At 50.6% G+C, this 15,924-nt stretch overlaps 1 protein-coding gene across 2 annotated transcripts; it reads left to right on the top strand.

Moving 5' to 3' along the window:
• Window positions 1-1,292: 1,292 nt before the first annotated feature.
• Window positions 1,293-15,783, top strand: RBM38 (RNA binding motif protein 38). 2 transcript variants are annotated; one of them, XR_001524704.1, is made up of 5 exons: window positions 1,293-1,639; window positions 2,367-2,490; window positions 3,108-3,162; window positions 14,358-14,881; window positions 14,982-15,783. XR_001524704.1 is itself a non-coding variant. In XM_015647611.1 (4 exons), exons 1-4 carry the CDS (start codon window positions 1,472-1,474, stop codon window positions 14,656-14,658), a joined length of 648 nt encoding a protein of 215 aa, XP_015503097.1. In that variant the 5' UTR covers window positions 1,293-1,471; the 3' UTR covers window positions 14,659-15,783. The 2 variants fall into 2 exon arrangements, 1 of the variants encoding a protein (XP_015503097.1); XM_015647611.1 differs by having other exon boundaries at window positions 14,358-15,783.
• The last annotated feature ends 141 nt before the right edge of the window (window positions 15,784-15,924 follow it).

Genomic DNA, 15,924 nt, shown 5'->3' with positions numbered 1-15,924 from the left:
TAACTATGGAGTGCAGACATTAATGCATTCCTTTCTCTTGAAATAACTGGCTTTTCTCTGTGGGGTCTGTAACAAAAAAAGTGTCTGCAGAGTCTGAACCTGCTGTATAGAAGCCAAAGTAGATGATGATTTAGAACTTCATTGGCTTTTTTTTTTTTTTTCCTTTTTCTTTTTTCCTAAAATGTTATCTCTGCATTTCTCATGTTGCAAAAATCTCTTTCTCTGAGAAATGGTACATGTAAGGCACAGGGGCAGTTCTTGAGATTCTGTGTGCAGAAAACCATGAACAAATAATGGTTTTTGGGATCCTCTCCCACACCCCAAACTTCAACTGATACTGGAGAGGAGGAATTAAAGCAATGCAAGCATCCCACCATTGGAGTTCCCCGGTGGTGTTCTGAAGTACCAAGTTAGCTTTTCAGCTTTTGTTTTCCTGCAGTTATGGACCAAGGGCTACATGCAGCAGCTCTGGGGCTGTGTTACAGTAAATTCTCCCACGTTAGAATCACAGGTCAGGCCAGAAACCTGCAGTCCAGGTCAAAGGCACTGGCACTTCACAGCAGGAGCTGCCCATCCTTTCACAGAACAAAATGCAAAAGGAGGATGGTGGAGAATCCTGACTACCAGTGGAAATGGGAACGGTGTATCCCTGTCCCCAGAGAGAGGCTGCACAGGTACAGATCCAGGCGCCCAGTGAAGCAGGAGGCTTAGGAAGCAGCTTGAGAAAGATAATTCTGGACTTTTGTTCACTCCTTGAGCCCCTCTGTGGTTGTTCCTCCTTGGCGATTCGGTTCAACACCACCCCTTCCTCCTGCCTTGGCTTCGACGGTGCCTTTGTCACCCAACGTGCCACAAAGGCCTCCAGCTGCCGGGTGGCTTTGTCCCCGTGCCCAGCCAGGGACCAGCCCCGCCGTTGCGATGGTTGTGCAATAGCGGCGGGCTGGGCTGCGGGACAGCCGCTGCCCGGGCGGGATCTTCGGCGGGCTCCGTCCGGAGCGCTGCCCTTCCCCGCCTGCCCTGCCCCCGGGGAGCCACCGGGACCGTGGCGTGGGACCCGCGTGTGCGGGGAGGGGGCTCGGTACCGGAGGGAGCTCGGTGCTGGAGGGGGCTCGGTACCGGAGGGAGCTCGGTGCTGGAGGGGGCTCGGTGCCAGAGGGGGCTCGGTGCCGCTCGGGGCGGGGCGGGGACCCCCGGGCGGGGCCGGACTACGCTCCCCGAGCGCCCCTGCGCGGCGCGGGCGGGGCGGGGCAGCGCGGCCCTACAAAGGCGGCGGCGGCGGCGGGGCGGCCGCTACTCACCGGCACCGGCGGGCGGGCGCGGGGCCGCGCTCCGGCTCCAGGCGCGGCCATGAGGCGGCTGTAGGGCCCCGGGACCCGCCGCCGCTCCGCTGCCTTCGGCCGCCGCGGGGGGCTCGGCGGGGCGCGGCTCTGCTCGGGGTGGATGCCGGCCGGGGCCGGCCGCTCCCGGCACCATGCACACCGTGCAGAAGGACACCACCTTCACCAAGATCTTCGTCGGGGGGCTGCCCTACCACACCACCGACTCCTCCCTCAGGAAGTACTTCGAGGTCTTCGGGGACATCGAGGAGGCGGTGGTGATCACGGACCGGCAGACCGGCAAATCCCGAGGATACGGCTTTGTAAGTGCCGCTGCGCTCCGCGCCGGGACGGGCGCCGGCTGCCCCCGCTGCCCCCCGTGCGCCGGGAAAGGGGCCGGCAGCGGAGCCCCGGGCTCGCCACCCCGCCGGTGCCGTGACAAAACAACTCCCGGTGCCGTGACAATCTCCCGGTGCCGTGACAAAACTCATTCCCGGTGCCGTGACAATCTCCCGGTGCGGCCGGGTGGATCTCCCGGTGCAGGCGCTGCGGAGCCGCCGCCCGTCCCGTCGCTGCCGCGGAGCTTGTGCCCGCTGCGGGACCGAGGGGCTCGGTCAGGACCAAGGCTGGGCTGGGGGCCCGGGAGGAGCCCCCCGTGTTGGCCGAGGCCGTGCCGTTCGTTTCAGCACCTGCTCCCCCCTCCCGATGTCCGTGCGGGGCTCAGCGCGGTCCCCGCAGCTGCCCTGAGCTCCCCTGGCCGGGGGTTTTGGGAGAGGGCTCCACCAGCTCCTTAAAAAACACACGGGGAGGAGGTGGAAGGGCAGGGGAGAACAGCTGGCACCGGCCCAGCGAGGAAACCGGGAGCGGGGGGAGCGCCCGCTTTTCCACGGAGTCCCAGCAGCCCTTCCCATCTCGCCGTGCAAGCCAGGCTGCACGGAGCGAGTTCAGCTCCCGATTCAAAATAGAACAATAAATAAACTCCACTTAGTGCCTGTTGCTGGAGTGTTTACAAAGCACTGTTGCTACAAACAAGGCTGTGCTCGATTCCAGGTGACCATGGCAGACAGAGCTGCTGCTGAAAGAGCTTGCAAAGACCCAAACCCCATCATTGACGGCAGGAAAGCAAATGTGAACCTGGCGTATTTGGGAGCAAAACCAAGGAGTATTCAAACTGGTGAGGCATCCAGGAGATCCAATCTCTCTGTATTAGAATAACTTGTAAGACGAGGAAACAAGTTCCTCGGGCTGGAATCATCTGATCTGATGCTGCACATTTATCTGTCCCCCATAGTTCTGATTGTTGGCTGAGGATGCTGTGTAGTCCAGTTACCTCTCTGCTGTATCTTCTTACTCAGCCCTGCTGCACTAATGTTACTCACCAAAGTTCCTATAACTGTGTTAAAGCTGTTTCCTTCCAGGGCTGATCTCTTTGCCCGTTAGCCTCTTTGTTACATGAGAATTAACAGTAAGATCCACTTGGTCATTTCTCCCTTTGGTTTAATGACCACAGTACCCAGTGTGTAAAATAAGGCTTTATACCCCATTGTCTGTTCAATAACAGCACGTTCACACTGGGCTTTCATCATGAATTCCCATCTGCTCCTCGTGCATATCACATATGCATGTTAAATTTAACTTGTTTCTAAATGGGGCTCTGAATTTGCTCACATGCACAGCAGATCAAATGCAAAGACCTGTGGTGTAATTCTGCCTGCGTGTTAGGAGTTGAATGGTACAATGGATGCCATTCATTAATATTTCTTTTTTTTTTCTGAACCTTTTTTTTTTTAGGTTTTACCATAGGTGTGCAGCAGCTACATCCAGCCTTCATTCAGAGACCCTTTGGGTAAGTGGAAATGTTTCCTAACGGTCTGTTGGAAATCAGATTCACAAGTCAACTTCCTCATTATTTAAAGTGTGTGAAAAAAGCCTTCACCGTCAAGAGTGGACAGTTTCAACAGCTGTTGTTAATGTTCAGAGTACTTTATTTCTGGTGGAGATTTCAGAAGTTTTGTGCATTTGTCAGCTTTAATATAATTCCCAAAGATCCTTCTTTATCCTCAGTAAATCTTAGTCATAATAAACCCATTGCATTGCTCGCTGCTTTGCCAACTTCAGGAATTCACAGGAATTCAAATAAATGGAAAATAGTTTCTCTATTATAGTACTTAAGGTGTCAAAACAATTAAGCAAATTCTGTTCTCATGTTTCTCAAATAAGATCCTCTGCTTCCTCTGTGCCGTTTCCCACGTAATAATGCTTAGGATACAGTTTTATCCTAGAAAACAAATTGCAGTGGAAACAAAGTCTGTTACTTAATGAAAGTAACATTAGGTCAAAAATTGATTTTGGACAGATGTTATACAAGGCTTGAATAGTCTGCAAAAGTGGGCTTTTGTCTGCTGTTTTCAATAGCTTATACCATCCCTACTCGGTTAGAAAAGTCCTCTTTTTATACATCTAATAGGATCTGGCAGCTGCTCGGCAAAAGACAAGTGTGCTTCACGAGAACAATAGTGACTGTCATACTGCCCTCATTTAACTGTTTAATGATTGATGCAGCTCTTTTTTTTATACCATTTCAGAAAGTGAATATTGATAAGGTTTTTTATTATTATTTTCTAAGAGCATTAAGAAAGTAGGTGCATTTTTTAAAGCTTTTGAGCACTGCCTTGGTGTGGTTTTTGTGTGACTCTAATATAAATAGATGGGATTTTGGCCTTTGTCAACAGCAATGCTTCATCCCTTCCCTGCTCTCTGCTCATTTTTTGGGGGGTGTTTTGTTTCTTTTTTTTTTTTTTCCTTTTTTTTTTCTTTTTTTTTTTCAGGAAAAAAAACCCTGCTAACAATAAAACTTTCATTCCTCTGCCCTTATGGCTGCAGTTGCCAACTGCCTGGATAATCTCATTCCGATGAGTTTATGGATGTAAGAGGCTGTGTTGCCACAATAGTGCACGCCCAGTGTACGTGTGCTGTGTGCGCTTCAAACACGCCGCTTCTCGCAAGCGGTTACAGCTCTGCTGGAAAGCCTCGAAGAACATCTGCCATGAAATGAAGAGTCTCCTCTTTTTTGGGGGCAAGAGCTGCATTAGTCTGCCCAGACCAAATGCTGCTTTCTCACAGCTCTCCTTGCCTGGGAGCTGCAAGAGCTTTCACAGCCCACAAAGCAGCAGCACCTTTGAGATGCGAACCCAGAGACTTTTGCATGGGAGTGCAGGAGAGAAGTTGCCAATAAAAGCAGCCTCTGGCAAGTCCTGCCAGGCATGGGAACAGAGAAGAGCAAAATGGTGAAGCCCGTTAAAACTCCTCTTGTTGGCAGGAGCACCTTGCAGATTATCTGCAGTTTTCTGGGTGCCCTTCCTACCCCACAGCCACAGCTCTTGGAAACATTTTTTTTTCTTCCAACAGCTTGCTTTTGGTTTCACATCCAGAGGAGTGTGGGATCGACTGATTACATGTTCCTTGTGATCTAGACAGTTCCTGTTGCAGCTCCTAGGCATTGGTTTCATCATTAAACCAGCAGAGCTGCAGTTAGCACATACAGTGGAGAACATTATAAATTATTTATCAGTTGCCAAGAGACAGGAACCAGGAGAATGGGAGGGCTGGTGGCAGGGGATTATATATCATTATTTGCAAGCATCAGTAAACAAGAATTTCATTGAATTCAGTCATTGCTGCAGCAGCATCACTGGAAATGTGGGTTCTGCAGAATGTGTTTGTTTACCTGGGCACCACCTTTACCTGAGCACCACAACTGGGGCTGCTCTGTGGCTTCTGAGCAAAGCCTCAGGTGCTCAGTCGAGCAACAGAGCTTGGCTGCCAATTCCCTCTTTGTCTCCTCAGCAGACCAACAAAATTAAGAGCCTGCATTCATGGACAAAATCCACTCCTGCATTCCCTTGAACTCACAATTTCCTTGGCCCTCAGTGGGATATGAGGGTAGATGAGCAGTGTGTCAGGGTCTGTCACTGAATTGCTGCTGTCTGTTTGCACCACACTGAGTGGATCCTGACCTTTCCCAAAGGAAGCTCAGTGGCTCGGCTGTTTTGCCTCTGGTGTGAGATGTTGCCTGGCTCTCCCTCCTGCAGCTCCTGTCTCTGCAAAGTGTTTGTGCCCAGGGGTTGGCACTGTGGTTTCCCAGAGATGACTGTCATGGGGCACAGGGTGCTTGGTCTGGCCTTGGCGGGGCAGGAGTGAATGAACAACCGTTACCTCCTGGGCAGTTAACGAAGAGCAAGCAGCCACTCATGTCCCAGCTACCAAGCCACAAAACCCAGGTTTTGGTGAAACCTGAAATGAATGGAAACTATGAAAATTACCCAAACACCATAGAGGATTATTTTTAAACTGAAGGCTTCCCCCTCCATCCCCAGACACCTAAATGCAGCTGTAAATATTGCCAGGGCTGTGCGGAACAGAAAGAGAAACCACGAGGAGCCTTTCTCCTTCCTCCTGCTGTCCTGGCAGAGGAGGCACTTGCACAGCAGACAGCACGGAGTCAGTAGTAAATCCTGTTTGGAAAAGAAGTTTCTAGCTTGTAGTAACCAGAGATCTTAACAGTAATGCAAGGCAAAGGATGTGTCTGTGTCGGGGTGACTTGGGGATCCGGCTGCTGAGTTTAGGGAAGCAGCACTGGGCCTGGGGCTCAGCCTGGAGCTTGCAGACTGTGTTTTGCTTGGGGGCACCTGGCAGTGCCAGCGTGTCCCTGCAGCTGCCACGCTTCATGTGATCAGGTGATGTGACAGAGCTGCTTGGTCCCACCTGGTGGTTCTCTCCTCTGGGACTGTGGAGCTGGAGGCAGGTTTGAGTCTGTGCAGGGAGTGGGGATTCCCTGGTTCTCCTCTTTGCTTGCTGCTCTGGACACGGGCAGCATATGGCAGATGCATTCCTGTGGCTGTGCCTCAGCGGAGGAGCTATCTGTGTGGGAGATCTACCAGTGACTGAGTAAGTGACTGAGCTCTTGCAAGCATAAAGCTGTCTCTTGTGGCAGGATCCAGCTCTTTCCATAGCTGCACACTGGATGTCATTGCTCCAGAGACCCCATCCATGTGTAGTTACTTGTTTTGGTGGCCCCTGCCTCCAGCCCACATTTGGTCTCCGGCAATGTCAGAAAGAGTTAAATCTCTTTGAGTTTAGAATTTCATGCGTTGATGCTGCTGCAGTTAGGAAGTGAAGAAAGTCTCTCTTTGTGTCAGCCCAGCCTCCCTCGCAGCTGTTTATCCTTAAAATTTCTCTACTGGGTTAAAAATAAAAGGCAACAAACTTTCATCTTTTCTGTGGTTATGCTTATAAAAGGGCGCGTGCTGTGCCCAGCCTCTGTCAGCTGGGATCCCCCTGCTCCAGCTCCCCACTGCCCACTTACCCAGAGCTGGAGGCTGCAGGATCCCATCCCACTCTGCCAGGCTCGTGTGGATGGAGCACCCGGCACCTGGTGTTACCCTGTGCCAGGAACATGAAAGCTTGAGGGGGGAAAGGGGGCATTTCCTAAGAAATGTCCAAATCTATTTTCCAAATGGCTTCAGCTGCTGGTTCTCATGCATGGTGACTGCTGTTCAGACCAAAAGCTTGCCAGTCAGAAAGAAACCCCTATCTTATTTTTTATTATTTTATTTTGTGTTTAAGCACAGACATGTATTTATTTATAAGCAGGTCAGACTACTTTGAGAATTTGCTTGAACATCTCCTTCAAGATGGCAAATGCTGGTGTCAGACCTAAGGGTTTGGTGTGCCTATTTTTTTAGGTTTGGGGCACAATTTGCTCGTGTTCCACCTGTAAAACAATACAAAAGCATGGTCTGATATAGTGACCTCACACTTGGCTGTGTGAATGATGTGCTGGGCTCAGACCTGTTGCAAGGGACAGGCTCTGGCTGAAGGATCTGAGCCACTCCTGGGCACCCAGGGCACAGGCTGGGGTGTGATGGAGAGACAGCCTGGGCTGGATCTAGCTTTGTCTTTACAGCACATGGCTTGAGTTGTGCCATCCATGTGTGATTCCATTGCCTCTGGTGGATTTCCTCTTCATCCTCCCCAGCACAAGAGCAGCCTCCTCAGCAGCAGAGACCTGAGTCCTTTCCCCTTGGCACAGGAGCTGGGGAGTGGCAGATCCAAAATTCACCTGTGTTGCTCTGGCTGGTGCCACAGGGTCCCAGTGTGGCAGATTGATGCACACGTCTGAATTTCCAGAGCAGCCCAGCTTGTGCTTGATCTCATGTTTCCTTTGAGCAGCTGTTGGCATATGGGCCCCAACTCGTAGTATTAAGCACATGCCCAGTAATTGGAATGATGAATGCAGCCCTGGGCATCCTGCCCCAGCACTGAGGGCACCAGCCAGGGAACCAGACAGTTGTTGTGCTGATAATTTGGTAGCAAGGACACCGGGTCATTTCTAAATACGACTTTTATGAAGAACTTGTTCCCCACGGATGGGAGCAAACTACATACCAGAGCTAAATATACTCCATGATCACAAAAGATGAAAAGTCCTGGAGCTTGGAGTTAAAACTCAGTCTCCTGTTTCTCACTCTCTGAGTGCTGTAAACAGGGTTGTGCTGTCCCCTGCAATTTCCCTGTCACCAGCTTTGAGCATTTTAGCTCTCCTGTGTCAGAGTTGAGCTGCTCTGGCCAAAGCCACAGAGGCTGGGAAAGCCATGCTGGATCCAGGCATCCCCTGTGAATCCAGCTGGCAGGAAGGTGTGGAGGGATTAGATTGAGATGTCTTGAATGTTCTTGCACCACAAAGGCACAACTGGTAGCAGAGATCACAAACTCTTAAAATGGAATTTCTTTCTTGACTGAGAAATGACTTAATTACTTGTTTTATCAGTGTAGGCCTTCTTTTATCAAAAAGACATATTTCATTGCTTCTTCCATAGCTGAAGCATTCTAGTTCAAAATACTTCATCTCTCCAAGAAAGGGATTTTGATAAATCAAATGAGTGGATGGTTTTAATTAAAGGTCAGTGGAAGGGATCATGTGTAAAGAAAGTCTGTTAAAAATGGAACCAGTTGAAAGTAGTCACTAATGTTTATTATTCCAAAACCTGTCAGGTTCTTCAGAGGACTTTAGAGATGTTTCTGCCATTGATTTTCTCTAAATTACAGAAGAAAATTGGAGACCTCAGTCAAAGGCAGCATTCTGGGGCTTCCTGATCTGTTGGAGACCCTGGTTTTCCCTGCCATCCTAGCAGGCTCCTCACAAGGATGTTGAAGGACTCAGGTTGCTGTCATGCTCTGGTGTGAAACAGTGCCTGTTTCTTCTGTTGGTTAATTCTGGTTTGGCTGTGCTGATAGCTGGAAAGGGGAGGGGTTTTTCCTTCTCTGCAGAGCTGACTGGTTGCGGATAGACTTCCATGTGCCTTTTTCCTTGGTGCCAGATGGCTCTTGTTTCAGGCAGATGTTATCTCCTGCTACCTGAGTGTTTTTCAGCCTGCTTCTCTCCAAAACTATTTTTGGTCTGGCCCAGCATGCCTTTGTTTGGGATCATGGGATTTTATTTTTTTTTTCCTTCTTCCTTTGGGTGTGGGGGAAACAAGATGCAGAGGATAAAACTGTTGAGCCTGGCTATAACTCATGGTGGAGCTCAGCATGTTGATTGCAGACTCTTGGTTGAGCTGAGAAAAAAAGATTAGATATTTGTGAGATGCACTCCCATTTTTGGTCTGCAGCCTTTTTTTTTTTTTTTACTTTTTTCTGTTTTTTTTCCCCCACTGACTGCAGTCTGGGACAGTCTGTTGTGGCATGTCATGCCTTGGTGATTGCCACTGGTGTGGTGACATCTGCTCCCAGCAGGGAAGCAGGAAACTCAGTTCTGTACCTGTTTGCACAGGCTGCTCTGTAAATCTCAGAGGGACAGAGCAGCATGAGGAGAAGACAGACAGGCAAATTAGTTACAAGAGGAGCAGAAATTGTGTTGATTGCTTTGCTATTTTGTGTTTGTGTCGTATTGCAGCAGGTGATGATAAATCCCACGGAGCTGCAGAGTTCATCCTTGTGTGACTTTGAGCTGGCTGGGATAGCTGGCTGATGAGGCAGGAGCTGTTGACATTTCAGTGCATGTTTAAATCAGCTTTAGTAGGGACATTTCAGGAGTTGGAGGTTTGTCGTGGTGTGGTTGAAGCCCAGCCCTGTCAGTGAATGGTGAGGGGTCGTGATCGGGGCACAACCAATGTCCTGATTGCACCCAAGTGTTGGTGGATAAACCGTGATCCCCTCCTGGAGTGAGAGTCCTGGTGGGCAGGCAGGGACCCCCTCCAGCCTCCTCTTCATGTCTGGATTGAGAACAGCACCTGAATTTCTCACATTTCCACAGCCTGTCATCGTGGCTGGGGCCCGTATGATACCTGTGGCCAGCCCTGCCTGCACTCCACACACGTTTACTGAGTGTCTCCTCGAGGTGAGTGCTTGCTGGCTTGGGAGTGTCCCTCAGGAGCCATTCCTTGGAGTGTGAATTACACCAGGATGTGTGCCTGCATCTCCAGCCCTGCCGTGGTGCCGTGGCACTGCCAGTGCAAGTGTGGGGTGTGCTTCCCAGAGCAGCCTTAAACTCAGGAGCCCGCTTCAAAACGCACCTCTGGATCTGCTGGAGGTGTCACATCAGCGGGGACTGTGCTCAGCTGGCTCTGCAGCACCCCAGCACCTCCTGCCATCACGTGCTGTGGCAGTGTGGGTGTCCCTGGGGCAGCCAGTGGGTCAGCCCTAGTGGAAATGGAGGCCAAATTCCTGGGGTCAAATGCCAGAATTTGTGCCTTCACTGGCAGACACAAAGGGCTCTGTTTCTTTTATTCTTCAAGGAATAAAAGGCTGGTGGTGGTGGTGGCATTTGTGTGCTGATCTCTGTGAGGCTGCCAAGAGCCCTGTGCCCCTCCTTGTTTCCCGAATGCTTGTGTGATGCCGTGTCCCTCCTGACAGAGGGGTGCAGCTGTCTCCACCTCTTCAGAACTGACAAAACCAGCTCCCAGCAGGGCTGGGAGACCAAGGGGGGTCAGGAACTCCCACCCTGTTGCTCTCCCAAACTCGCAGGAACAGCTCATGGCTCGTGTGTAGGAAGTCCTGCAGGATGGCAGAGAGAAAGCGCAGTTAAAGCACATTTTAGGTGTGAATCTGATACAAAATAGTCAAATATATGAAGTGTCTCTGAGATGAGCTCTGCTGGGAGAGCTGCCGACGAGAGCTTGTTCCTCTTCTCAGTGTTTGGGGAGAGGTGTGGGACACATTTCCTCCTGACTTGTCCGTTTTTCCCTGCCCTGCTGCTGTGGTGGGGAGACCTGGGTGATGGCAGGTTTTGAAAGGGACTTTTTCATCTGCCTGGAGCCACGGGTGCCTCCTCTGCTGTGTTTGAACATCTCCACCCAGGCCTGCACCAAAACGGGGCCCCTTTTGTTCTGTCCCCCAGCCAAAGCAGGACAGAGCCTGTGTCCCCTCTGCCAGTGGCTCTGTAACCATCTCTTTTGTTCTGGTTCAGTTCTGGCTGCCGGGGCAGCGTGCCTGGGTGCCACATGGTCAGCAGCGTGGGCTGGCACCACGAGAGCCCTGCTGAGTCCCTGCTGTCCCTCCTGCTGTCCCTCCTGCTGTCCCTCCTGTGCCACTGCTGCCTCTAGGCTTAGGTTTGACCATGTTGTGTTGGGTGGCCTTTGCCACTCGCGGGATGACTTTGGTGTGTGGTGGCCACGCCTGAGCACTTGGTTGATGTTTTATGATCACACCGTGTGTGTTTTAGATGAAGTTCTCTTCTGGCTGGCAGGGCCCTTCATGGGGGATGGAGGAAAACTGCAGGGAGGGAGGAAGGGAAAGGCATCTTAAAACACAGATGTGACTCATCCTGTAGAAATTCAGATTAGAGTTTGCTGTTTTCTAGAAAGAGAACTCCAGAACAGCTTGCTTTTCTTTAATGTATCTCCTGAAAGTTCATCTTCAGAAATAATGGAAGAGGGGGAAATATTTTAAGATTTTCTGTGGATGCTAAATGTAGCCAGCAGAGAACTTCATCCTACTGCACTGGTTTGTTTTGTTTGTAGCTACAAGTCTTCAAAGTGACCTTGCTTTGGGTTGTGTGTTTTGTTTTGATTGATGAATTACCATCTGTCCACCTAATTCAGAAGACCAAACTGCATAATATCTTGTTTGAAATTTCTAGCTGAATTATTGAAATCCTACAGACCGAAAGAACCTTCCCTTTTACATTTACATTCCCTTTAGAAGCAGATCCTGGAGTTGCTGAGTGTGATTTTTTGGTGCAGTACCAGCTATTGTGAGTGATGTGTGCTTGTGTATGCACTGGGCTGGTGGGATGGATTTCTGGAAGCGGGGTACAGGAGTACTTTCTGCCTTCCAAGCTGATGGTGCTTTTTTATTCCAAGTAGCACTGAAAAGCTGGAATTTTTCCTTGCTGAAGGAAACATAAAGTGCAGGATGTTGCAGATTTGCTGCCTCTGAGCCCACGTGGAGCTGCGATGGAAGAGCTCTGTGCAAGAAAGCAAAGCCAAGAATGCAGAGTTTCTTGGGATGAGCTGGGAATGTCCACTCATCCTGATGGCACCTCGTCCCCCCGTGGGCTGTGCCAGCTCTGGAGAGCAGTTGGGTGGCAGCAAGGGACATGGAGGAGCTGCTCAGACAGGGTGATGCATTGCCAGGAGTCTGGACTGTCCTGGTCACTTGTGAGCACGGGTGGAACGCCTGTGGGCAGGAAAAGTGCAGGCCCCTCCTCTGCTCCTGCCACCGGCTGGTTGTCAGTGGATTGTGCACTCTTTGTTGTATTTGAGGAGTGATTTTAACTTTGTTGGGCCCTGGAGTAGCAGGAGGCCTGGTGGCAGGGTGTGACGTGCAGGGAGGAGCGGTGAGCAGCCAGAGCATCCATCCCCAGCCTGGGATGCAGGATGCCGGCTGAGCTGCTGATCTACCAGGGCAAAAAGCGTGGACAGAGCCTGCTCTTGTCATGCCCAAGGGTCAGTGCCTGGGGGTGCCTCTGCAGAGCCTTCCCCCCACCCCTGGCAGGCCCAGAGAGCAGCATTGCACCTCTGAGTTACTTAAAACCAAAAGAGAGGGAGAATCCCCCAGTGACAGGCGTGAGGAACCTCTGGGTGGGACTCAGCCCTGCTCCTCCCAGAGGTGGCTGCCACTGCCTGGTGGGTGTGACATGAAGTGCCCTTGGGCTGAGCTGGTGCCTGAGCTCCAGCTCTGATTCAGCTGTGCTGGCCTCAGTTGAGATCAGAGCTGAACAAAAAGGGAGTCTGTGCATTTCTGCTGCCTCATCTCATTCTTGTTACCCACAGGGTGATGCTGGGTATGGTGTGTTTAGGGACTGAAGGACTGTGAGGTACCTTTTGCTGTCCAGAGATGTCTGGTGGCCTCAGAAGAAGGCCTTGCACTGCATCAAAGGTTGAGGTGCTGCTCACGATCATCCATCCCCCCTGGCATATGGGAGGACCCTGATTTCAGAGGCAGCGCTGCTGTGTGGGGAGAGGAGAGCAATCATTCTCTTGTCAAGCAAAAACAGACTGCATATGGGAGTGGGAAAAGGAGAGAAAACTCAGTGCAGATGAGCTCTTGTTGGTGAGAAGCCTTTCTCCTCTCTGAAAGGCAGATTGAACCATCCAGTGCTGGTTGTGAAGCAAGTGGGAACAGCCCTGTAAGTGCTGGGTAGGAGGGACAGCCCCAGGTGGACCCAGCACGCTGCAGGTGGTGGCTGAGATTTAGGATGCTCAGGTGGAATGAGGGTAGCCATGTACAGCCCTGTGCCTTGTGAACAGCCCGTGGGAGGCTTTTAAAAGTGGTTGTGTTTGAAAATGTGCTGTCACACACATCCACACAAAAATCCCCAAAATATTTGAATCTGCATAATCTCTCTGCAGAGTTTTACCTTGGGGGGTTTTTTATTGGCCAAAATGAGTTGGATTTGGAGACAGGGTGGCACAAGCTTTCAGTGGATGGCTTTTCTTCATTCTGTGACCTTATGTGGTTCAGCAAGCAGTGGCCAAAGGAACCTTCTCCCCAGGGTGTCCTTTTTGGTGTCACCCTGCCACACTCTTCAGGCCACATGCAATTCCCCATTTTTGCCTGGCCTGTGGCAGTTTGTGTGGATGCTCCTAAGCCTTCAGGTTTCACAGTTTTTACCCTTGTTTGAGTCCTGCCCTTTGGAAAACACAGCCCTTTCATTTTTGGTGCTTTTTTCCCCCCTCCCTTTCCTCCTCATTAGCAGTTTCTAGCAAATTAGTAGGCACTCCTGCATTAATCACCTCCAGGATCTTTCCATCTCTGGACTTTAATTGACTGGGACATTGTTAAGTTCCTCTCAGCATCACAGCTGCCTCAGGGCAGGGGGAAGCCTGGGAGATGCAGCACTTTTGGACCCTCATGGAAAGGGCAGTGGAGATGCCGGGGCACATGTGGCAGCTCATGGACACAGGAGTGTCACTGGGGAGCGTTCCTGGGGGGAGGGAAGCAGCATTAATATCTGGTGTTTTACAACAAACAGCCTGTAGCATTCCCTAAACATCCAGTGTTGTGGAAACACGGTGTAAGTGTGTAGTAACTGATAACACCTGGCAGGCTGGAGGGCCTGGGGCCGTGTCTGGGGACAGTGGGCATTCCCGGTGGGACAAGTGCAGAGTGACACGTTGTTCCTGCTGCCAGGAGGTGCCCCACAGGAGCTGTGGGTGCTCAGCACCCTCCACCCAAGTTTGGATGGAGAATACAGGAGGCAGAAAGGCTGGCAGGGACAGGCAGGACGTGTAGGGGGCCGAGGAAATGAGATGAACCAGGGACTGCGAGCCTTCCAGGGAGCTTATTTTGGGGTCCAGCAGCCTGGCTAGTGGCAGATCCAAGCCATGGGGACCAGGGTGTGTGTATGAGTAGCAGCCCACGCTTCACCTTGCACTAGTCCCACCCTCAGGTCTAGCAATGTTCGCTTTCCATCCCCACCCTGGGGAGCACCCCTGGCTCGAAGGCAGCACCGTCCCACGGCTGATGCACATGAATTTTGTGGGGGGAAGGCCAGGGGGAGCCCAGCCCTTCAGTGACTCTCTCCCTTTGCCTCCACAGGCTCACACCTCACTATGTTTACCCCCAAGCTATCATCCAGCCCAGCGTGGTGATCCCTACCCCCGTGCAGTCCATCACATCCCCCTACATCGACTACACCGCCGCCAGCCAAGCCTATTCCCAGTACACCACAGCTGCCTACGACCAGTACCCCTACGCTGCCTCCCCCGCCGCCGGCTTCGTGGGATACGGCTACACGGGCACGGTGCAGCCGCCCATCACCGCCAGCAACCCCGCGGCGCCCGCCACCGCCTTCGTGCAGTACCAGCCGCAGCAGCTGCAGCCCGACCGCATGCAGTGAGGGCCAGCCCGGCCCCCCAGGACAATCTCTCACCGTGCAAGGATACCACTAGGACAGCAAAACCACAAAAAAATACCGTAAAAGAAACAAAACAAACAAAAAAATCGTCCCCCGTCCCTTTATCCCCCTTACGTAGGTGCATATCGATGCCTAAGCTATTTATAGTGTTGAGGGCGAGCCCAAACCCTTGCAGTCTGGTTGTGCTTATGAAAGTGGACTTCTGGTAAGTTTTTTTTCCCCCCTTTTATGTTTTTTTTTTTCCTTCAATCTGGACAGATACTGTCTTGAAGATGTTCTAAAAGCGCGGCTGAAATTTTTCACAGGAAAACTACAGATTCTTGCACACATCGTGGTCTGCTTCCATCACCTGTGGTCTTCTTTCTGCCCCCCTCCTTCCTTCCTCATCCAGCCTACAATCCTCTTATTTACTGGTGAGGTACAGAGGTACTTGGAGAACATGGAAAAAAAGCAATCTTATTTTTTGGTTGTACAAAAACTTTGTAATACTCAGAGATGCCTTACAGAAAAAAAAAAAAAAGCAAAAGAAAAACTATTTTTTAATATTTATTGCGATTTTATTCGCATGAGCTGTGAATTGCAGACAGAAGAATAGTAGTAAGTATCTGCCTTGTTTAATTCTCATTTTACTAAATTATTGTATGTAGGTAAAAGTTCTTAAGTAATTGCTGAATCACTTCAACATGCAAAAGGGAATATTGGCTTGAAGGAGAGCAGAATATTCCTTTAGTCAACGCACTGTACTATTTTCTTATTGTAATTGTTACTCTGTTAAGATTATCTCAAATTTAGGTATATTTTTAAATGCAAAAAACCAACCAAGAATACTGAACATTTTGTCTACTTTGGTAGATCTTTTGTTACAATGCTGCAACCTATGGAGACATTTACAGTATTTATGTAAAAGAGATTTGGGGCTGTTGGCCAGCAAGGTTTAGGAAAATATCATGAGTGGAGCAAAAGAGAAAAAGGTGTTATGTCACTGAACAAATGGGTAAATGTAACCTTTTCATGCCTGTAATCCAACAGCCAAATAAAGGAAGAGAACAGGCGATGTAAGTGCATTTCTACAAAGACAGCAATAAACTATTTTAACTTTTAAAATTATTCGATGCTGTACGGTACCATGTTTGCTTGGCTGCTGGGCTGGGAGCGTGTCCCACGTGCTGCCCTTGCTCTGCATGTCCTGAGACACCTCAGAGCTCACAGAACCCTGTGGGCTGGTACCAAGTGCTTCCTCACACCGTG

Source organism: Parus major, chromosome 20 (assembly GCF_001522545.3).
Source record: "Parus major isolate Abel chromosome 20, Parus_major1.1, whole genome shotgun sequence".
Lineage (NCBI taxonomy): Eukaryota > Metazoa > Chordata > Aves > Passeriformes > Paridae > Parus > Parus major.
The sequence above is the reverse complement of the archived record's forward strand: the minus strand, read 5'-3'. Positions and strand labels throughout refer to the sequence as shown.

Bases quoted from the DNA above. Each gene is read 5' to 3' on its own strand.
- RBM38 (XM_015647611.1), top strand. From the start codon at position 1,472: ATGCACACCGTGCAGAAGGACACCACCTTCACCAAGATCTTCGTCGGG. The intron at 1,640-2,366 runs GTAAGTGCCGCT...GCTCGATTCCAG, and splicing joins AATCCCGAGGATACGGCTTT to GTGACCATGGCAGACAGAGC. The intron at 2,491-3,107 runs GTGAGGCATCCA...TTTTTTTTTTAG, and splicing joins ACCAAGGAGTATTCAAACTG to GTTTTACCATAGGTGTGCAG.